At 39.0% G+C, this 23,197-nt stretch overlaps 1 protein-coding gene across 3 annotated transcripts; it reads right to left on the minus strand.

The window, feature by feature from the left end:
• Positions 1–4,333: 4,333 nt before the first annotated feature.
• Fam161a (FAM161 centrosomal protein A) lies at positions 4,334–23,026 on the minus strand. 3 transcript variants are annotated; one of them, XM_020175016.2, is made up of 7 exons: positions 22,763–23,026; positions 17,033–17,265; positions 13,974–15,131; positions 13,441–13,608; positions 11,165–11,264; positions 5,393–5,547; positions 4,334–4,913 (listed from the first exon to the last, which is right to left on the minus strand). In XM_020175016.2, the coding sequence occupies exons 1-7, from the start codon at positions 22,916–22,918 to the stop codon at positions 4,778–4,780; spliced, it is 2,106 nt and encodes a 701-aa protein (XP_020030605.1). In that variant the 5' UTR covers positions 22,919–23,026; the 3' UTR covers positions 4,334–4,777. The 3 variants fall into 3 exon arrangements, with proteins under 3 accessions (XP_020030605.1, XP_073905919.1, XP_073905920.1); XM_074049818.1 differs by having other exon boundaries at positions 22,739–23,026; XM_074049819.1 differs by lacking the exon at positions 13,441–13,608 and having other exon boundaries at positions 22,739–23,026.
• Positions 23,027–23,197: the final 171 nt, after the last annotated feature.

Here is a 23,197-nt window from a genome sequence, read left to right on the forward strand (position 1 = left end):
AGAATGCAGTGCTACTTAATGGAGAATCAAGAAATTTGAAGATTGATTTTGGGCACATTGCATTTGAGATGTATTTGTCCTTAAAAGGTAAAGCTCTGAAGGTAGTCTGAGATTGAGATATGCAGTTGAGATGTTCTTGGGAAAAGATGGCATCACCTGAAGAGCAGGGACACAGCCTTAAGGAGCACTCAGAGTGCAAGGAGATATAAGCCACTGGCAAAGAAGGCAGAAAACCAGGAAATACCCAGGAAATCATGCAGGATTTCTCTGACCATGTGGTCCCTCCTGAATGGTAGTAAAGGAATTACAGGGTAAAGCCATAAGTAAAAGAAAGCAAGGGAAGAAACAAAGCAGATGAATGTAGAGTTTGACAACATTTGTGAAGATATAAATGAAAAAAAAAAAGAGCATCAAGTGAGGTTGAAGGCAATAGCAGTTGTAATCAGAACATGGAGTTCAAATGAGTGATTTTGGAGTGTTCAGCTGAGGAGGAAGAGGTGTCTGAGGATGAGGAAGTCAAAGGTCCAAAGTCTAAGAGGTCTAGGGAAGGAGAGGCTGTTCACAAGGGGTGACATCTGAGAATGATGTAGATGGAAACAGGTACTAATGAAATCTATGGTGCCACTCACGGGATATAGGTATACACCTTTTGATTATATGTAGTACAGGTTTTATACACTGTAGAATACATATTGCATATTACATATATATACATTACGTGTTACACAGACATAGATTACATCTTACTTATATAACGTAGAGCTTGGACTCATCTCCAGGGTGAAGGGTAGGTCAGCTAATGAGCAGAGGACTCGGGTCCACATTTTGTCATACTTACTGGCATAATATTGCCCGTGCCATTTCATTTCTCCTGTGCAACATGGAAAGGAAACTGTCTACCTACCTACAGGTTGGATGTGAGATTCCAGTGATATGGTGTGAAATCCCTAAAAAACTACAGATATACAAAGTGGATTATTTTTTTTTGGTGGGACTAGGGTTTGAACTCAGGGCTTAGTACTTGCATTCTACCATTTGAGCCATGCCTCCAGCCCATTTTGCTCTGGTTCTTTTGAAGATGGGGTCTTGTGAACTATTTGCCTGAGTGGGCCTAGAACCATGATCCTTCAGAGCTCAGCCTCCCAAATAACTAGGACTACAGGCGTGAGCTACTGGTGCCTGGCTAATAGATTCTTATTTATGAAGACGCTCTCCTCCCATATATTTGCTGCTTTTCAACTCTCCTCCTAGTCCCCTTTCTTGAACTCATACTTTCCTGATGGTAGGCCTGAGTGCTCTTCTGAGCGAGTCAAGCTCACCCAGATGGACTGAGAGATCAGAAGCTGGAGGAACTGGAAAGAGGAAGAACTAAACAGGACAGCAACAGGAAATATGGGTTCACAGCCTCCTTGTGAGGGACAGAGAAGCTGAAGCAGAATACAATTTTCCCTTTCCCTGAGAGTAAAAGTCACAAACTCTCATTAAACTATGGGAGAAAGAGAAGTCCTGAAAATTCCTTGATGAGCAAGGGATAACTAAGAAAATTGCATGCTATTCATTATTTGTGTGTGTGTGTGTGCGTGCGTGGACATGTGTGTGTGTGTGTGTGTGTCCCTAATACCACTGGCATCTTTACCTAATGAACTGCTATCTATTGAATTTTCCCAAATGTACAAGACTGTTAGGTTTCCTCCTGCCCTGTTTTGTCCTCTGTCCCTAGGTTTCCATGAATTGTGCTTGGCACCATTTTCAGGAACATAACTTTTAGGATAGCATGTACTTGATTCCTCTGAGCATTACTATAGTGGAACAAGATACCTTTTGGAAGAAAATATGCCATACTTTAGATTAATAATTGGAGATGAACAGAAATATTTCTTTAAGAAAGACTTATTTTTTCTCTTTACACTGTTAATGTCCTGGTTTTGCATTTCTTTCCTTCATAGACAAATGTGGATATTTTTATTTTAGGAAAGTTTTCTTTCTTTTTTTGTTTTTTTAAGGCAGAGTCTCCCTTGTAGCCCAGGCTGGTCTTGAACTAAAAAATCCTTCGGTCTCAGCCTCCCAAATGCTGAAATTAAGGTGTGTGCCACTGTGCCTGGCTTAAAAAGAAGCATTATTTAAAGAGAAGTGAATGAATGACCTCACTGTACACATCTAACATCACAGATGCAGAGTTTGTTGAATTTCAGAAATGATACTTGAAACAATATATTGAATGATGAGCTGGGTATAGCTCTGGAATGAGGAATTGTGTTCAGCTGCATTTAATAAAAACCCAAATGACTGAGGATTAAGCAAGATAACACATAATCTGCAGGTTGGCAGTTGCTAGTATTGGTTCTGTGGCTCAAAAGTATGAGCACCCAAGTTTCTCAGACTTTCTTTGGCCTTTTCTTCCTAATTGCAATATTGCTAGTCTGGCTTTCATCATCAAATAAGAGTTCCGGAAAAGAAGAGAAAAGGCAAAGGTCAAAGGGCCAAGCTGGCCAAGACTTTCCCTTCTAACGCGTTTTCCTGAAAACCCTTTTCTGGCCAAAATGGTATAATATGGTCACCTAGCTACAAGGAAGTTTGGGAAATAGACAGGTGTTTTTTTGTTTTGTTTTTTTAAAGCTGGGCATGGTGCCACCTCCAGCAAAACAGAGACACAATAATAGGAAAGAAAAGGGAAAATAGTTACCAGCCAAACAATGGTCCCTATCATTTTCTCTGAAAATTAGTACTTTATTTCAAGATCATGCTTGCAACTCAATGGCTATTTTCACATTGTGGGAACAACAGAAAGTATCTGGGGGTGTAGCTTAGTGGAGAAGAGCATGCTTAGCATGTACAATGCCATGGGTGTGACCCCCAATGCCGCAAGGAAGAAGTCTTCCTCAGGCATATGCTATCTTCTGATGTGATCAGATGAATATCATATTTCAGTTTTTCCATAAATGATTTCACCCAGTCCTTTCCAAAGCCACCTAAGTTAGTTACCATCCCCATTTTTAAAAGAAAACTGAAGACTGGATCTGAAGGCAAGTCTTTCATGATCAAAGCTCACACTCTCTCCAGGAAATTGAGAAGGGACAGTGTGGTGAGAACCCGTGGAAGCAAGCAAAGTTTTAAATCTTACAGGATGTGGACTGTGTTTCACAGATTCTCAATCATGGAAGGGAAATGTTTTTAAATCCATTTGTACTCACCTGAAGTAACTGTAAGTATAACTAAAAATCACATTCATCAACTCACTCACTCAGATCTTTATTAATTATCTACCATATGCACAGCATGTGTTAAAGATTAAGGGAATACAAAGATGAATGTTTTAATGGCACTGTCTCTCAAGAACTTTAAAATCTAGTATTAGTGACATGTAGTTTACCATAAACTGTAGGAAAGGAGTTAAAAGTAAACACTGCTCCTGATTGAGAAAAATCTCATTTGTGAGAGCATAAGCTGCCAGTAGGAAAACACAGCTATTATATACACCTTTGTTAGTTCATTCTTTTTAAAGGATGCTGATTGTTTTTAGAAAAGTAATTGTCTTACTCTGTAACATCTTTATGATTGGTTTGAATTTTTAAAATAAAAATTTGCTTAAGAGGAAGTATGACTCACCAAGTTAACATCATACAGAGATGGTAAGTTTGCAAGAGTGTGGAAAGAGTTGAGCATAGAGTCTAGCATTAAAAGTTAAGTCTGAATTACTTTGAAGACTTGCCTTTGGCAAGTTATTATACATAATTTCAGTAAATCTAAAACTGGGATGCTATTTACCTCTTAATTAAGAGTATAGTTTACAGATGCCATCTGTAATAATACACAGGGTTAAAAATTAGTATAAAAACTTTTCTAATACTTTATCAAAAATAACTCAGTTGGGTTAAGAAGTGTAGCTAGGTGGTAGAGTACATGCTTAGCTTGTGTGAGGCCCAGGATTCAATCCCAGCACCAAAAAAAAAATTAAAAAATAAAAAAGAGAAAGGACTGAAGCTAAAGACAAAAGGGAAAAGTGATGGCAGTGTGGATAATTTCACAGTAAATTCTCAATACAGAAATGAATGTAGGAGTCTCTGCTCTCATTTCCTGCATGGAGGGCAGGAAATGTTTCTCTCTCTTTCCCATTTCTCCCCATTCTTATCCTGTTATGCTAAATTCCTTTCCTAATAAACTTTACTATTATTTTAAAAAATGAAATGAGATGAATGTAAATGTTCAAGTATCTATTTTCTTCTACATTACTTTTAAAAAATGATAATTTTAAGATGAACTTAAAATACCTAACAAAGTAAGTTTGAGGACTCATTTTGTGAAATGTACTGCAGAGAAGAAAAAGGGTAAATAGTATATTTAAAAATCTTTATTGATTAATGCTTTCTAGAAAAATATTTTAAATAAATCACCAAAAGTCAATAAATACTTCTCTTTCCTCTCAATGCTAAGCAAATTTCCCCACAAAATAAAATGTTTATTTTCATAACTGGTCAGTTTGTGACAGCTGTGATTCTTGCATCTTTTTTTCAACCATTTAAAAAAATACATATAAGATCATAGTTGCAAACAGACTATACATCGCAATTTAAAAAATGGAAGAGGCAAAGCCTTCCTCTAACTAACCCAATCACCAATCATCTGGATTCTACCTTAGGAGGCTCTGATGTCTTTGTCTAACAGCCCTGCACAGATCAGAGGTGTCCCCACAGATGCTCTTAACATCACAGGTGCAGCTGTGGACATCCTGATGTCATAAATAGCAAGGGCACATAGAGGAGACCTCCTTCACTAAATTTTAGTCTTCAACAGATTTTTCTTCTCCACTTTCTTCATCATCTTCATCTTCCTTGTAAGAATCCTGGCTGTTGGTATCAACAAAATAATTTTCTTCCCCATGCTCTCTTTCTTCTATTTTTTCTTCTTCATTAAAGCTAAGGGAAGAAATTTATCAATCTTTCAAAGGAAAAATGAGTTGGTTTAAAGGCACACAAACCCTTTGCAATTGACACCATCAGCTAGCCAGTCTTCCTTGTGTGTGAGTTCCAATTTATTACCAAGAAAATTCTATGAAAGTGCCAACTGGGAAATTAAATCTTCCTTTGAGAACTAATTTATTTCAAAACTTGAGTAACTGACTCCTTACACGTCATTTGGAAACATGCTATTATATTTGTTATTTATGTCAGTCAAAAATCTGAGTGATTTTGCTTTAAAAACAAAATACTTCATCACTATGTAATATTTTGTTTTGTCAAACATGGTAAAATATTGGTATGTTTTACAACAATTTACATGCATTCCCTTAGGTAAAAAAGATTTTTAAAAAAAATAATAGAGAACAGAAGTGATACTTTCCTGCAGGCAAGAATTTTTTCAAAGGTAAACCGTTCAGACATCTTATATATGTTACCTTTGTTTAGCTTCAGTGCAACTTTTCCTCTCTTGATTGCTGAAGGACTCAAAGACTTTTCCACTCTGGCCTTTCTTTGAAACAAACTCATCAGATATTCCTAGTGCTTTTAGGGTGTTAGAATAATGCCTTTCTGCTGCCATTCTTGCATTTTTCTATAGGAAAGACAAACCTTTTTAGATGAGTACAAAGACTATATATTTCCATTAAAAATGTATGGGCTAAAAGCTCCAGTGAAAATTCAGTTCAACAGTATTTCACAGTTGACCAAAATATGCGTATTCTGTGACCAACTATGACACTTCTTAGTGTGTACTCAGAGAAACTCATTTATATGTACCCCAGGAGATGCTTACAAGAACATCAGGATACATTGTTCAGATGTTCAGTATAGTTGTGTCTGTAGTAACCTAAAACTGTAAACACTCTGGTATCTGTCAACGGATAGGTAAATAAACTGGTTTATTCACAAAAGAAAATAAAGCAATGAAGATGAATGAACTATAGTCCATCTGCTGCCATATAAATAGGTCTCATGAATGTAATATGAAGCAAAAAGACCAAAGCATACAAGAGTACGTGAACTTGATTCAAAACCAGACAAGCCAAGCTATATTGCTTGGGGATGGATGTACAGGTAGTAAAACTGCACAGAAAAACAAGGAAATGTTTATCTAAGGAATGGGCACACAGGGCTTCTAATGTACTGTACACTGTATTTGTTAACCTGGGAGTAGCCACATATCTGTAATTACTTTTTTACACTGTGCTAGGTTTTATATATGCTTTTGTGACTGTCTAAAGAGAGATACCTGGAAGAAATCAGTAAGAAAATAAGATCACATCAGTAGCACAACAGATAACATATCTACATGGATCAGAAAGTGAGATCGTATATTTTTAGGGGGCTCTTTTAAGTGTCTACTGTAATTCTTCCTTTTTCGGGGGGAAGGGGTACTGAGATTTGAACTCAGAGTCTCTTGCTTGCTAGCCTCACAGGAGCTCTTACACTTGGGCCATGCCCCCAGCCCTTTTTCACTTTGTTATTTTTCAGGTATGGTCTTACATTTTTGCCTGGGGGTAGCCTCCTACCTACAGCCTCCCTCATAGCAGGGATCACAGGAGCATGATGGAGGCTCACTAACTTTTGCCCTGGCTGGCCTCCAACCACAATCTTCCTTATCTCTGCCTCCCAAGCAGCTGGGATTTCAAGTGTCAGCCATGGCACCCAGCTACAATTTTTATTCTTTATAAACCATATCTAGCTCCAATCCATTAAAGATAATAAATCATCAGTATTGTTATCTTTACTCTATGAAGGAAACAAGGGATACAGCAAAAAAGACATGGATTTAGAAGTGGATTCAACTCTCTGGCATGTCACTTTCTGGGCTGGAGATCTATTGGGAGTTGTGATGACCCTTACACAGTTGCAGCAAGTTGAGGGCTGGGATGCCCTTGAGCACTTGACTATCATGCATGAGGTCTTGGGTTCAATCCCCAGTACCGCAAAATAACAAAAACAAAGCAAAATATAATTGCAGCAGATTGAAAGCCATCACAGTTCCTGAGACCACAGGCTTTGTGGGGTACGGGGTGACTATGTTCACGCTATTGCCTCAGCTTTGATTCATTTTTGGCTCCAAGGAGTGGATCTGAGCTAGTCTGGGGCCAAGAACTGCCCTTTGGCCTTCCACCTAAAGCAATGTGACAGGAAGTGGCTCAGTTCCAATAGACCAATAGCATCCCATACTGCAAAAGGTATAAGACATCCCCAGGGCTAACCTCCATATCAAGAAATAAGGAAACCAAGATGCCCCTCCAGAGACTAAGTGGTTTGCTTAAGATCACAAGGCTGGTGAGTAGTAGGACCCCTTCCTAGCTCTTTCCCACTCTATCACGCTGCTTTCCCAAAAGGATAGTGTCATTCTGGAACTTGAAGGTGGGTGAAATCCTGACATGAGCAATGAGGTTGTAAGAAAGTTGTTCAATACAGGGAATCCTGTTTCACAGGAGAAACCAAAATTGCAAAGGCTAATTATAGTGGATAAAGTTAATGCCAGTGTATTCACTCCCTGATACTCTAAGTTCTTAAACTCCCCTAAAATGCACCACTGTGAGCAACAGCAGCTTTTATAAAGTAAGTAAAAATGCATCCAGAAGCTGTAAATACCTGGGCGAACTGAAGGGCAAGGCAAAGCAAGAGATGAGAACTATGCCTCAAAGACCATAGAAGAGAATAAAGCCCAACGCTAACTCTGAATGCAGGAAGAGCAGTATATTATGAGTAAGTGAACTAAATACAAAAGAAATTAAAAAGACAATGCTAGTAAGCCCTCATCTGAATTTAGTTTAAAATTGAATTTAACAAACCTTATTATTTCCAAGAAACAGGACAATATGGTTTGTTCTGTAATCAATCATAGGTGTATTCTGCTAGGGGATAACTTAACAGCAGGGAGCCACAATTAACTCTTATAATGAGCAATGAATAAAGCTGTAAATGAGTTTACTAAATAACAGCTGTTAATTAGCAGCAATAGTCATAGCAAAAATAGACTGCAAGAAAAAAGTACTAGTTTATGTTAACAAAACCAAAATAATGGTGATCCATCCACTGCTGTATCACTCTATATGTAGAATTTTTTAAAATTTTACATCAAGGTGAATAATGTATAATTATTTCTATTTTCCTTTGCAATTCACCATGCAAAAGAACTGTAAAGACTGTGAAGTCAAAGGAACAATGCAAACAATTGCATTGGGAAGGGAGGATAAAGGAGAATGATGGAAGAGATGAGTTGGACTATGATACATTGTTAAGAACTTTTGTAAATGTCACAATGTACCCCCCAGTACAACAGTTTTTTAAAAATTGCATTATTTTCTTTACTATCAAAATCCTGCTAAAAAGGATTACCTTTGTTTCTTCCAAAAACTAAAATAGTAAATGATGGTCAAAGTTTTGTCTATAATCAGTGTCCTACTTCAAAGGGAAAAATTATTTTTTATCACCAGAGGTTTATTTTGTAGTAATTCTTTCATTTGTTTAACAATTAACTGAATACTTATTTTTCTCAAGTCCTCATGTGTGGTAGGAAGAACATGGGGAGAGAAAAAAGTTTTGAGGGAAGGGAACAGCGTGTGTGAGAGCCAAAAGTGGGAGGAGAAATAGTTGTAAAACTAACCTGCTTTTGACATTTACTTTGCCACATTTTCCCTGGTGCTTAGAAACAGTGGGAATTCACAGCACGACGAAACTGTTTATTAATGCTGAGATTCATCACTAATACATCAGAGTAGAGCTCTTAGCCAGGGTAATCCCAGAGTGTAAACATAAGGTCATTGTCTAATTTGATAATAATTGTTCAGTTTTGGTTCCACAAATGCTTATTAACATCTCCACTGTGCCAGACACATTGTCCTAGGTGTTAGGTGCTGGGAATGCAAAGATTTGGCCACCATCCTTAACATGAATTGGCTAGAAAGGAAGAGAGACCATTACACAGATAATTTTCACACACTGTGCCAGGAACAAAGACAGACATGTGCACAAGACCAGTAAAAGAGAAGAGAAGAGCACCCAAGGCAACCTGAGGAAATAATGCAAGAACACTGACTGTACACTAAGACTTAAACAAGCAGGAACTAGTAAAGAGACTAAAGGTGTTTAGAAAGCAGCAAGAATGAAGACTTCAAGTATGAAGGTAGCGGTCTAGTTGTCTGGTATGGCCTGAAATGTTTCCCTAGGGGAAAGAAGAACAGGACAGGAAGAGCAGGACAGGAAGAGTGCAATGGGAGACAGACTAAAGAGGTTAACAGGGATCACAGAGGAGTCTGTCTACTGGGCTAAGACTTGTGAAATTATCTTTTGGAAGCAAACAGGACAGCTAAGGGTTAATAAAGTGCTTGGAAGCAGATCAACTTGGATTCCAATCCTAGTTCTACAATTTACTAACTATAAACCTCATAAATTACTTACCTTCTTTGAACTTCAGTTTCTTCATCCATAATATGATCTACCTTATAGCACTGTTGGGGAAGTTAGTGATGAGACTCCTTAATAAAATTCATTATAAATGAAAATGAAGTCAATGAGACTGGATGATCGACTGTGATCAAGGGTTATTAACTGCCACCAATGGGAATGGCAAGGTGAAGACATAATGGATGGCTTTGCAAAGAACAAGGCAGAAAGAGCAGTGAAAAAAATTTTTTAAGGGACAGGATCTCACTATGTTGCCCAGGCTGGTTTCCAACTCTTGGGCTCAATGATTCCCTGCTTCGGCCTCCTAGTAACTGGGATTACAGGCATGTACCACCATACCCAGTTCAGTGAAATTATTATAATTCAGATAGGAAATAGTAGCAGTTTCATCTGGCAATTCTCCAGCAGGGAAAATTACTTAGGAAAAGAACATGACAGGTCTCTCAGTGACCAACCCAATTGGGAGGAGAAGTAGCTCTCAGTCATCTAAATTATACCTGTAACCAAAACAGGAAATCGAGAGGAGGATCTAGTTGGGGGAAGGGAGAGATGAATGTAAAATGCATACAGGAATCTAGGTAGAGATTACCAGAGCAGTGGATAAAAAACTGAGTATGGAGCCAGAAATAATTTGAACCAGAAGTCAATCACTTGATGTTATATAATAAAGAACAGCTTAAAATTATTTTCTCCCTAAAGTTGAAATGGAGATGTTAAAAAAAAAAAAACCACTCCTTAAAATGGAAGGCATTATATAAAATTAAATCAAAATGAAGAGGTAAGAGGATTATGTCACTGAGAGACTCTGCTGAGTCAGTTCTCCTACAGTACATGTCCGTTGTCCTAGGTGTCACTGACGAGCACAGTCCTGCAACTGTGCTTATCCATCAGAGGTGCAAGTGCTCCAAGTGTCTACTGTCCAGTTGCTAAGAGCTTGGAATTCACAATACAACACCTGGAATCTCCAGTGATTTTGTCTTAAACATTGTCGCCCATACAAACTCTTCAATACGGGGACAAAGGAGGAGACGACCTGAAATCTATAAATCTCCCTTAAGAGAAAGATTATAAAGTCAGGTGCCAGGAACTCACTCCTATTATCCTAGCTACTCAAGAAGCTGACATCCAGAGGACTGAGGTTTGAGGACAGCTCAGGCAAATAATTCATGAGACCCCATCTCGACCAGTAGCTGGGTGCAGTGGTGCACATCTGTCATTCCAGCTACAGTGGGAAGCATAAAATAGTAGTATCTGACCAGGCCGACCTAGGCAAAAAGCAAGACCCTATCTCCAAAATAACAGAGCAAAAAGGGCTGGACGCATGTGGTAGAGCACCTGCCTAGCAAGCATGAGGCCCTGAGTTCAAACCCCAGTACCATTACAAAGAAAAAAAAATTGGCAGAAATAAATCTGATTCAACTAGCCATTTTGTTTCATTTTTTAATTCTTCAAAGCCCGCCAAATCATATCATGAAACCTCACCTTAATAAATAACTAGGTTGATACTTTAAAAAGACCACCCATTAAAAACAGGTTGTAAAGCTAATATTTTTTGAACTGGATTAGCAGCATTTTTTTAAAATCAAGTTTATATGCCTCATCAACAAGATTTAATTCACTGATCTTAAGCAACATTACTTCTTTGGCTGATTTGATGAAGCTCTCACAGAAACAATACATCTCAGTAATTACATAACATGTAGGAAAAATTGACTGTAAATATGGGAGCCAAATACATTTTTTTAAAAAGGCTGACAAAGCTCTTAAATTCCAACAAACACAACCTGAGCAACTCTTTCAAACAGCAGTGGCCTCTGTTTTAATTTTTCTTCTCTTTCTTCTAGCTCTCGTTGGTAGTCTCTCATCCTTTCCTTTTCACTTTTTCTAAAATCAAATAAAAGGAATGGAACTTTAAAAGGTCATCTAAGAACATACACAACATTTGGCTTAGATGACAAATAGAAATTGTAAGCAGTTTACCTCCACTCCTGGAATTCTCATGGGATACAGAATAAAAATCCGAGGTTCTGAGAGCACACATTACATGCCCTTGGGAACATTCTGGGTACTTTGACTCCCCAAATCTTCGAGGCATAATACACAAAGGGGCTTCAAACTGGCCTGAAGAGGTGAATGACCAGTCTCTAATCTCATTTATAAGTGTACAAAACCAAGAAAACTTGATTCAAATTATGTATTGTTTCTTTAAGGAACTTCTTCTGAAAATAGGACCATGCTCTTACTTTTCCCCCTGAATGAGATCTCCTAAAGGCTAGTGGCCAAGTTAATTAAACAAGAGCAAGTCAGGGAGCAGTGAGGAGCATGGGATGTAACACACGCACAGAACAGAACCGGAATACAGAGACTGACTTCGTACGTGTACCCACTCTATAGACTAGATCCTATGAAGAAATAAAATTATGCTGTTTTTTTTCTGTGTAAACTATATTAAAGCAACCAAAATAATAAGATTTAATGGATTAGAGGAAATAATTATACTTTAAAATTATAATTATGCTTAATCAAACACAAGTTATTATTATGGAAAACCAGTTTCCTTACTATAGGTAAATGCTGCATTTCTAAGGGTTTTTTGGCTCAAGTTCACCAAATTGTTTCCTCTGCCAAGTGAATTAATGCTACATTATAAAGGAATACTCATAATTAAAAGCAAATACATATATTTGGTTCTTCTAAATCGGATTAAAAATTAATAAATCATATTACTTACCCAGATTTGGGGAGACATTTTCCTACTTAAACATGAATATTTTTATGTGTAACATCTGAAACATTGGTTTTCAAACTCTGTTTTACAGAATTCTAGTAATCTGTACCACTAAACATTAATAAGTGTTAATCAACACACTACGTATTAATGTTAATTAGCCATAATGTGTTGATTTGTGCATGCTCAGAACTACTCTTTGAGGTATGTGTTTATTGAAAAATAAGCTGGGTATGGTAGTACATGCCTGTAATTCCAGTGCAAGGGAGACTGAGGCAGCAGGATTGTGAGTTCAAGGCCAGCTTAGGCTATATAGTGAGACCCTTCCTAAAAAAAAAAAAAAAAAAAAAAAGGCATCTTTATTCCCATCTTCTGCAGCACAGGGAGCAGTAAATGTTTCTCTTTTTCCCCACAATTTTCCCCACTCTTATCCTGTCATACTAGTTTCCTTTCCTCATAAATTTAGCCATGATTTTTCACTGGAAGGGAGGAAGGAAGGAAGGAAGGAAATATTCTCAGTTGGGGATGTAGCTCAGTGGTAGAGTACAGGCCTAGGCTGTGCAAGGCCCTGGGTTAGATCCCCAGCAACCTCTCCCCAAAATCTGAGATTTATGGTAAGCTATTAAAAAAAGTTTTATCTATGTGAATCAAGATTTTTCTCAATAGACCAGATGCTTGTGGCTCATTCCTGTAATCCTAGCTACTTGGGAGGCAGAGATCAGGAAGACTGAGGTTTGAAGCCAGCCCAGGCAAATAGTTCACAAGACCCTATCTCAAAAATACCCAACACAAAAACAGGGCTGGCAGAATGGCTCAAGTGGTAGAACATTTGCCCAGCAAGTATGAGGCCCTGAGTTCAAAGCCCAGTACCACGAAAAAAAAAAAAAAAAAAGATTTTTCTCACTATTCTGTATTGTGCAATCAAAAACAATATAAAGAGGTCTGGGGATATTGCTCAGTGGTAGAACACAGGCTGAACATAGGCCCTGGGTTCAATCCCCAGCACAACCAAACAAAATAAAACAAAAAAAATATAGACACAAAGAAAAAGATTATCTGTTGACATAAGATTACAGCCATTAACTACAGTAGAAAATGTTTCTGTTCATCAACACAGCTCCAAGGTTCTCACCAGGCAGTGAGTCCGTGTGTGTATACGTGTACATGCATGTGTGCATGTTTGCACATGTTGGATATAAGTAACCAATTATAACTTGAATCTATAAACTAAAATACCATTCTCAATTTGTTCATATCTTGGTATCCACTGACTTTTTAAAAAAGAAAGTTTGGAAACCAATGTTCTGGAGTTTCAGGATTCTTTCATGATACCTGAAGTATTTTACTTTGGATTTAGATATTTGAGCTAAACTTTGGTGTGAGTCATAAGCCTTAGCCCGGGTTGTCAGGAGTTTCTGCAATTCTTTCATTCTTTGCTTCTGCTTAGTTAGGATCCGATTTCTTTCTTCTTCCAACATTTTCTTTTCCTCAAGTGATCTCCTGAGGGCAACAAACTAAGGCTTAATTCACTTTAAGCCAAGGAGAAAGTTGTTTAGCAAAGATTTAACATGGGATAATTCAAAGATTGAGAAAAGGCAATCTTTTGAGAGGGATCTGACTTGTGAAGTTGGAAATCCAATCAAGACTGACTGTAACCTTTTCTATCCCCAAAGATTAATAAAGCAGACAATGTATTCACTTCTTAGAACACCCTTAGCAAAATGTTCTATATTATATAGTAAAATATCTTACAGATACAATAACAATTTCTTAATATTTTTAAACTCATCAACATAAAATCAACATAGCTGCATACCCTAGCTTAGCAACCATGAGTCAGTCAGTACTGAATCCCAGTCATTTACCTTATGGCTTGTTCCCGTCCTTGGGAAGATGCTGTGGGCATTGGAGGGCTGTAGTTATAAAGCATGGGCTTTGCACTCATGCTCTTTACTGGTGACTTCAACCTTGGAGACAGATAAGGCCAACGAGTTTCTTTCAAATTTTCTTCATCTGCTCGAATGTCTGCCAAAATTTTCTCTCTTTTAGCAGACTCACTTGAGGATGAATGAAGATCAAATCGTTTATGGACTGTTGAGAACTTTGGACACTTGTGTTCTGAGAAGTGGTCCTTATTTTTCTCAGGAAGGTCATCAACATGAGGAGCCTGGCACCTCTCTTGGCAATTACACCTTAACTTTCTTGCCTTCTCAAGACAGCTGGGGTTCCTGAAACGTCTACAAGGTGAACAAGGCAGGGGAGATGAATTCTGTGAAAGCTCTTGGGCTCTTAGCTGCATCCTAATGTTTCTATAGAAGTCATCTTCTTTTAATTTGTCACTTGTAGATGAACCATAAATAGATCGAGGTATGGGTCTGGCTTTAAATCGTTTTGCTTTCTTTTTAGACTTTAAAAAGTCTTTCAGTTGCTTTTCCCGAGCTGCTTGCTTCTGTTGCTCCCTTGCAATGAACTTAAATGGCTTCTGTAAGGCCAAAAGAGCTTCTTTGTTTTTCTCCTTCATAGTCCTCCTCCGCTCTTCATTTTGCTTGACTATATCTTGGTAAAGGGGGAGAAGGACATATGCAGGAACGGGATTGGCTCGGAATTTCTTCTTACACTCCGAATCTTCTTGTTTCTTGAGCAGTTTATGTCCCATTTCGATATCTGACCTAGACTTCATGGCCTCTTCTTTTTTCTTCTGCTCTCTAATCATCATTTGAAAAGGCACAGGCACTGTAATTGTGGGCACCCATTCTTTTGGTTTCTTCCCTGGTTTTTCAACTGTTTCCAAGTCAGCATCTTCGCTCTGCAGGTAATCTTCAACAGAGAAATCTGTCCACATGTTGTTGATGAGCTCCTTGGCATAGGTCATCATTCTGTTTCTCCTGGAACTCTCTTTGTCTACGTTGGACAGCTCCTCTTCAGAGGAAGAGGTATACAAGGAGGGGGACCGGCCTAAATCAGGCTCCGAAAGTGATGTCACCAACAAGATAGGGTGAGAGGAGTTCTTTTCTGATACAGAACTAGGTAAGAAGAATAATTGGAGTACACTTTCAATTGTACTTGACCACATATAAAAATTAAAATAGAGTTCAATATTGTCTAAGACAGGGTGTAATCAGCTACAAGACAGAACTTGGATAGGGCTTATGAAAATTATCATTTTTATTTAGAACAGAACTGAGAGGTGCCTATAAACTCTCTAACTCGCTCTCTTATTTTATGGGGAAGGAATTTGTGATATCAGAGGCTCCTTCTATCTAACCTCTATTAAATTCTCCAGAGTCACCATCCTAAAACATTTATCTGATTATGTAACTTCGATGTCAATAATTCCTCTTCGCTCCAAAGTCCAGATTATAAAGCCCTGCTTCCCTTTGTTGCCTTACCTCTCTCATCCCTCCCTATCCCTGTCATCACTCTTAAGTCATATCCAGTCACAAGAAATTCCTCACACAAACCATGACTCTTGTGCCACCACACCTGGACACATGGTTTCTGCTGCCTAGAAGGCCACTCCTTGCTTCCTTATCTGCTGCACATCTTACTTCTCCTTCAACATTGAACTCAGATGTGACACTTTTGTGGAAAATTCTTTTCTGAATCCCTCCACCAACACCTTGGCATGCTCAACTTCTTCTTCTTCTAGCTCTGTAACACTTTGCTATATGATGTTGTAATGCAGTTTTTGGTTCTCAGCTGGTCTCTGATTTCTGTGAGGGCATCTTGGTTTTGACTAGTCAGCACTCAGGCAAGGTCTGGCACACAAGAGACACACAAGTGGTATGGACCAAATGAATGAGCTAAGAATTGGCCTCAAGTTTCAAAGCAATGAAGTTCACATCAGAAATGGGCCCTGAGCCAGTGTTGGTGGCTCATGACTACAATCCTAGCTACTTGGGAGGAAGAGGTCAGGAGGATTGTAGTTCAAAGCCAGCATGGGCAAACAGTTCATGAGACCCTGTCTCAAAACACCCAATACAAAAAAGGACTGGTGGAATGGCTCAAGTGATACAGTGCCTGCCTAGCAAGTGTGAGGCCAGGAGTTCAAACCCCAGTACCTCCCTCCCCCTCAAAAAAAAAAGAAATGGGTCTTGAAATTATAGATTATTTTGAAAACATAAATCTGATTTATATCTGAGTTCTGAACTCTTTCTACTATACCTTTAATGAGTTCATGTTAATCCGTATTTTAAAATTAAACTTTAATATTCATCATTTTAAATGGCCCATTCCAAATATTTTGGTACATGTCTACAGGCCTACAAATAAATGGCCGCTAAGTGACCCTCAAAGCAATAGGTAACCTAGTAAACTGATAAGTCATTACATATTCTTGTTTTGTTTTTTTTGTGGTAATGGGGTTTGAATTCAGGGCCTTGAGCTTACAAGGTAGACACTCTACCACTTGAACCATGTTCCCAGTCCTTATCTTGTTTTTCTGAGACAGGGTCTCACTATGTAGCCCAGCGGGCCTGGAACTCACTATGTAGCCCAAGCTGGCGTCAAACCGTGATCCTTCTGCCTCAGCCTCCACAGTGCTGGGATTACAGGCTTGCACCACTACATTCAGCAACATTAAATATCTTAAATAAAATCCCACCTCTTATATCATTAAGAGTGCACATGCTGGGTACCGTGGCTCACTTCTATAATCCTAGCTACTCAAGAGGCAGAGATCAGGAAGATTGTGGTTTGAAGACAGTCCAGTCAAATAGTTCATGAGACCCTATCTCAAAAATACCAAACACAAAAAGGGCTGGTGGAGTGGCTCAAGGTGCGTACCCTGAGTTCAAGCCCCAGTACTGAAAAAAAAAAAGAGTGTACAGGTATATTTAAGAGAAAATATTCTGAAACAATTTTATACTATACTACATATACATTTCATTTTCCAATCCACAAATTATATTAAATACAAACTTACCTGGAAGAGACACTAGGAGAATTTCCCTTGAGCATTGGCTGAACTTCCTTTAAGTTTAATTTATCTTGGTACATTTTCTCTAATTTTGCCATAGATTGTACGTGGGCAGCCTTCAGCTCTTCTAGTTTCCTGAAATACTCTTCATTAGAGTGGTAAATATCAGAACAGTTCACAAGGTCCTTATAGGTCAGATATTTATCCACCTCAGAAAAGTTGATGTTATGATCAGCTGGCTGGGGAGAAAAACCTGTTATATGGTATTTGGAATTAAAAGACAAATTAAATTGATACTAATGCAAATGCTGATTCTTAGAGGACCAGTCAAGTTACTTGTGGGCTATGTATATTTTACCCTAATGATATTTTGAGAACAACAGAAAGTGAAACCAACCTCCCAGAAAATATGTTGTTTAATCCATTTTATAATGGATGATTAGGTTCTCAGATAATCAACAAAAGGTATTTAACTTGTTAAATGACATTACAGTAGAATAGAACCAAACCATTTCACAGGGCTTCTATAGGAGTTCTTATGAGTTGTAAGTTTTAACAAGAAGAAGAGGAACACAATTCCTCCCGGTGCAAACCAAGTAAACAGAGCCCATTGCCATCCTTGAGCTGGGTTCCTGTAGTGTGGCGCTGAGGGTGTGCCGTGGAAAGAAAGGAAGGAAGTTTTCAGTGGCTCATCAAAAAGCCAGGTGGATGGAGCCCTCAGGAGGAGTGAGGAGACTTTCAGAAGAGCTGCTCCTGAGGGCAACAAGAGTAGTAACTCCCATGAGTGACAGAGATTTTGGGAGACCAGAACTAGGAGGAATGCATGATTCTATGCACATTCATGTCTAAAAGTTTTGAATGGACCTTTTTCTCTCATTGTTTTCAGTTCTTTTAACTGAAACAACAGAACACATAAAACCTCATTTCTCTATAAATACAAAAGTTTTAATATGTCCTCAGTTGAGAAACAGTTGAAATTATTTATGATACTATGCATAAGACTGCCAGCCATGATTTTAAATTTAGCCTACTGTCTGGAACAGATTCAAAATTTATGAAGTATATTTGCTATAGACAATTACAGATTCAATCTGGTATCACTCTAGAAAATAAATCTGTTTAGCCTTTTCCAACAGGAAAATTCAGAAAAGTCAATTACACGTATAATAGGGCTGGAAACATGGCTCAGTGGTACAGCATTTCCCTGGCATACACAAGGCCCTGGATTCAATCCTCGCAAGCACATGCGTACACATGTACACACACACACACACACACACACACACATACACAAAATAGTTACAGATGTGCAGTCTTTTCAGTGGGCTAAAAATAGCGTATAAGAAGCCAGTGTTGTACCACCTGGGGTAAATTTAGAGAAAACCAATAAAAGAAAATAAGTGTTCTTCTTTATATATATATATTTTTTCTTTTGGCAGCATGGGGTTTGAACTCAGGGCCTGGGACTTACTAGCAAGCACTCTTGAGCCTGGCTCTTCATTAGAAGTGAGATGCAGAAATATGTTACGAATAGCTCCTTTACTTGTGTCACACAAATTAATTAAGGTAAGTCTCAAAAAAAAAAAAGAATTCTCTGCTGTTCCTCTATGTGATCCTCACCATTACTGGCTGAATCATTTACCACTCGAAGGATAAGCAGAATTACCTCATGGCCTTTGAACTTACTGTTCCCTCTCCCAAGAATGCCAGCCCTCCAGAAATCTGCACAGCCTACTTGCTCAGGCTTTCATCAAATGTTATTCGCTCAAAAAGGTCTTCACTGACTACCTACTTGAAATTATAACTCTTTCCACACAGTCAGCCCTGCTTTTCTGATTTATTTTTCCCAGAAGTACTCAACCACCAACTGACATCCTACCTACCTTTGCTAATTTGTGTATTCTATACCCTACCAGAAAATAAACACTACAAAGGAAAGGATTTTTCTGTTTTGTTGACTTTTGTGTTCATCGTGACTAGAAAGTACCTGGCCAATGGTAGATGTCCAGTAAACATTTGCTGAATGAATGAATGTACAGTTAAAAAGTACAAGGAAGAAAACAGCTTCTCCCTTAGCAATGACTGAATCTTGTAAAGAAATATTGGCTGCTCTAAAGGTTGTATTCATTCTACTGATTATTAAGGAAAAGACCTGTGTTCCATAAATTATAATTAAAACAGGGAGGGTATTCCAAAGAACTGTTTTTAGGCAAAAGCATCCATATGCTCTCATTCATTCTTTCAGACTATCTCTTAAAAGAAGGTCTTATCTCAATCATTTACACAAAAAGGATGAAATTATTTGGACCTAGAAGAACTACTTAAAAAAAGGCTGAGTAGCTTTTGAAGAGATGTGGCAGGTCTGATAAACTCTACTTACACACTGACTTTTGCACAGCATTTACTCAATGTTCAGCTTAATACTATTAACACTAGCTAGAACTTTTCAGATAAACTGATCTCACAGTGTTTTACTTAAAACTGATGAATGGCTGAGAAATGACTCTCAATTCTAATTTCATCTTTGTCTCCACTCACAGAACACTTAGTATATCAAACAGCATAGGCCATGGACATTATTTTTCTTCTCTTTTTGTGGAATGTTGTAAATGCTGCCACTGGTTAAGAGGATAATCTTCCCAAGACTGGCTTGACCCACTTAGGTAATGAATCCTTCCAGTCCAGTTGCTTCATTAGCATCAGCACCAATAAGGAAACATTTGTGTGGTAGTCTATAAAGTTTTGCCTGCAGTTCTAGAATTTTTATTCAAACCAGAAACCTGGGACCAGGCAGCCTTGATTTCTTCCTATTCCTCAGCCATCACATCCAACCCTACAGGATGTCCTAACCATTCTAGAGAAATCTGTACACCTCTTGCAACCACCCCCAGACTCTAGACCACTGGCACCTGAATTACTACAACAGTCTCCTAACTTCTACTTTAAACCCTCCAATCATTCTCCATAAGCCCATAAGAATGTTTTTAAGATGTAAAGAGGAGCATGTATCTCTTACAAGCCTTTAACAACCTCTCACTTGCCGGTAGTCTCTGAGTGATTAGGCCCTGATCACCTCCCCATTCTCATCCTCTCATTCTTTCCTTTTCCCCTTAACCCCCTAGTCCTGATAGCTTTTTTTCAGATCCTTAAGCACACATTTTCTTTGCCTGGAACGTTCTTCCTATGCTCACTCGACTAATGGATGCTCTTTCTCATCCATCAAGTATGGACTTAAATGTTAACAATGTATTTAAGTAAGTCTCCTCTTAGCTCTTCTTTAAATCATGTTAATTTTTTCCCAACATTTCCCAGTTGTTTGTTCACTTTGTTATCTAACTTTCCCCACCCACCAAACTGAAAGTTCTTTAAGGATGTGAGCTACGTCTGTTTTGTTCACCACTGAATTGTCAGTGATTAGTACCTAATAAGTGTTCAGTATTTGTTGAAAAAGAGAATGCTGCTCCATTAAGAAATTCACTGCTGGAAGAGTGGCTCAAGTGGTAGAGTGCATGCCTAGCAAGCATTAGGCCCTGAGTTCAAACCCTGAGTTCCTAAAAAAAAGAAAGAAAGAAAGAAAGTGAACTTTTAACTGTGAAATATAGACTGTTGCTTTACCCATGTCATCATTAGCTACATAACAGGACTATGAACTGACATCTTCAACTAGGGCTACATTCAAAGAACACGCATCAGTGCCAAACATAGGTACAGAATCCTTCAAGGGGTATGTGTGCACTAGGGGGACAGTCAGGATGGAGGGAGGACATATGGGGGGAGGAGGGGCCTGGTTTTGATAAAATCAGAGGACTAAAAGAGGCTATTGTGGTAGTTGGTTCTCTAATCAGTCTTGTGAGGTAGACATAGTATCTGATTTACTATATTTTATAAATAACAAAGTTGAAGCAAATTAACTTTTAAAAATCAAGGTGGAGGGCTGGAATCATGACTTACATGATAGAGCACCTGCTCAGCAAGCAGGAAGCCCTGAGTTCAAAGCCCAGTACTGTCCCCCCTCGAAAAAAAACCAAGATGGATCAACGGATCACAACCCATCTCTGAAGAAAGCAAAGTCTGACTCTTGCACTCTTTCCTGCCTTTTCAGTGCTTCCTCCCTCAGTCTTGTGTGTTCTGGCTACCAGGCCTACTGTGGCAGCTTAGCCAGGTTTACTTTTGGATCTTTCATGTGGTGGTCTCAGAAAAGTATCAAAACCATAAGATTTAGCTGCTTCTTCTATTCTTTTTTTTTTTTGCGGGGGGGGGGGGAATAGGTTCTCGTCCTGTTGAAACTAGCTCATTGTATAAACTGATCTCTCCTAAGGTAATAACAGTTTATAATACAAATCTGCAGCTTAACAGGGCATTCTAGAAGTATAACTGCAACTATACAAATGACTGACTCCTCCGCCACAGCAAGCCAAAATAGAATAGAATCTTCAAACAAGTTACTCAAATGACAGTCCCAGTGGCAGTTGTTATAATTATTATTAATTTATGTAAACTGCTCTTTAGATGTGACACATGTTCTCTCATTTGGTTCTCTTTGACAGCTGAGTGCTACAGAAAAGAGAGACAGTTCTTTTATAGATAAGGAAATAGCTCTAAGGAGGTTACATCTTCACACCAAGTAGCAGAGAATGGATTCTAATCCAGGAATCCAAATCCTTTCCTCTACTCAAATATTTTGCCTCCTTTGATAACTACTACTGCCAATTGTGTTGAGTGGTAGCTTTATCACGTATGAAGATGGTCCTAAGGCTCTGACCTTGACTAATGTTCAGAGTCTCGATGTTACTCTGGATAACCTCAAGTTGTCTGTCTCCTGGTGAAATACAGACCATAAAAGATCAATGTGAGATCCTGAGGTCAAACTCCAGTACCACCAAAAAAAAAAAAAAAGATTTGCTACAAATTTTGTCATTAATAGTTTTAGTATAGATTACAGAGACTAGAATTTTAAAATATCCAGTAATTTCTATTAGCTCTGGACCATATGTTTTATATTTGAGAAGCTTTGGACATATGGCATGAAGAAACTTTAACTGGGGATAAGAAGGTTTACATTTGTAGATTGTTAGCTTAAATTCTTTTAAGTGAATCGAGCAGATGGCAAACTCTGCCCTCCACCTGTTGGACAGGTGTCCAGGACACTGAGAATTGATTTGTGAAGAGGTAGTCTCACTCCACCTGCAGAACAGTTTAGGAAACTGGAATCTCAGCAACTTGCTTGTCTGGATGCTTATATATAATCTGCTAATCCACTGAACTCTTGGTGGCTTTAAACACCCAGTCCTACTGTACTATGCTAAAATCCTCTAATAGCTAAGACTGTGAAGTGATAAAACACAGATTCACCTGTTTTTATGAGTTATACACTATAGGGTACAGTTTTCCTCCAGTTAAAAAAGAGAGAGGGGGAAGGTGGTGGAGTATCTATTCCCAGAAGATGCTGGAGGGTGGAGGAGGGAGTAAAGTTCTGTTCATTGCACTCTCTAGAAAGTCATAAAAATGCTCTCTAAGAAAGTTTTCCAACAATCTCTTTAGTTAAAGATTCAAACACCTCCGCTTTGAAATTTGTGGTGAGGACAGCGAGAAAGAGTGGACCGGGATCACCAGGGAGGGAGGGAGGGTCTGCACCGGGCACAGCGTTTCCAGCCCGCGCTCGCGGGTGGGGACAGGGACCAGCCCTCCGCCCACGTCCAGCTCCCACATTACCAACGCCCGCGTGGGCCGCACCACCTGCTCCGGCTCTTCTTCCTCCAAGGCCGCCGCCGCCACCAGGGCCTGTACGGGGTCTTCCCGTTCGTACTGGGCGACCCGCGCCTGGGTGGTGGGATTTACTGGGAGGTGGAGACTGGCAGCCGCCAGCCTCGCCGCTTGATGCGAGGCAGCCATCACCCCGCCTCCGAGGCCGAAGCGCCCGCGCTGGCCCGGGGCGGGTAAGCAGGCACCGCCTCCAAGCGACCTGGCTGCTCCCCGCTAGGAGAGGGCGGTTGCCAGGGGCGCGGTTGCTAGGGACGCTACAGGAGACGCGAGGGGACAAAAGTCCTGCAAATCCTCGCGCGCCGCCAGAAATCCAAATCTTCCATTCATTTTATTTCTTCTAAGGTAATAACAGTTTATAATACAAATCTGCAGTTTAACAGGGCATTATGGAAGTATAACTGCAACTGT

The sequence above is a fragment of the Castor canadensis genome, chromosome 12 (genome assembly GCF_047511655.1).
Source record: "Castor canadensis chromosome 12, mCasCan1.hap1v2, whole genome shotgun sequence".
Lineage (NCBI taxonomy): Eukaryota > Metazoa > Chordata > Mammalia > Rodentia > Castoridae > Castor > Castor canadensis.

Bases quoted from the DNA above. Each gene is read 5' to 3' on its own strand.
- Fam161a (XM_074049818.1), bottom strand. From the start codon at position 22,918: ATGGCTGCCTCGCATCAAGCGGCGAGGCTGGCGGCTGCCAGTCTCCAC. The intron at 13,609-13,973 runs GTAAATGACTGG...TGTTGCCCTCAG, and splicing joins GGACGGGAACAAGCCATAAG to GAGATCACTTGAGGAAAAGA. The intron at 5,548-11,164 runs GTTGTGTTTGTT...TCTTTCCTATAG, and splicing joins TGTTTGAAAGAGTTGCTCAG to AAAAATGCAAGAATGGCAGC.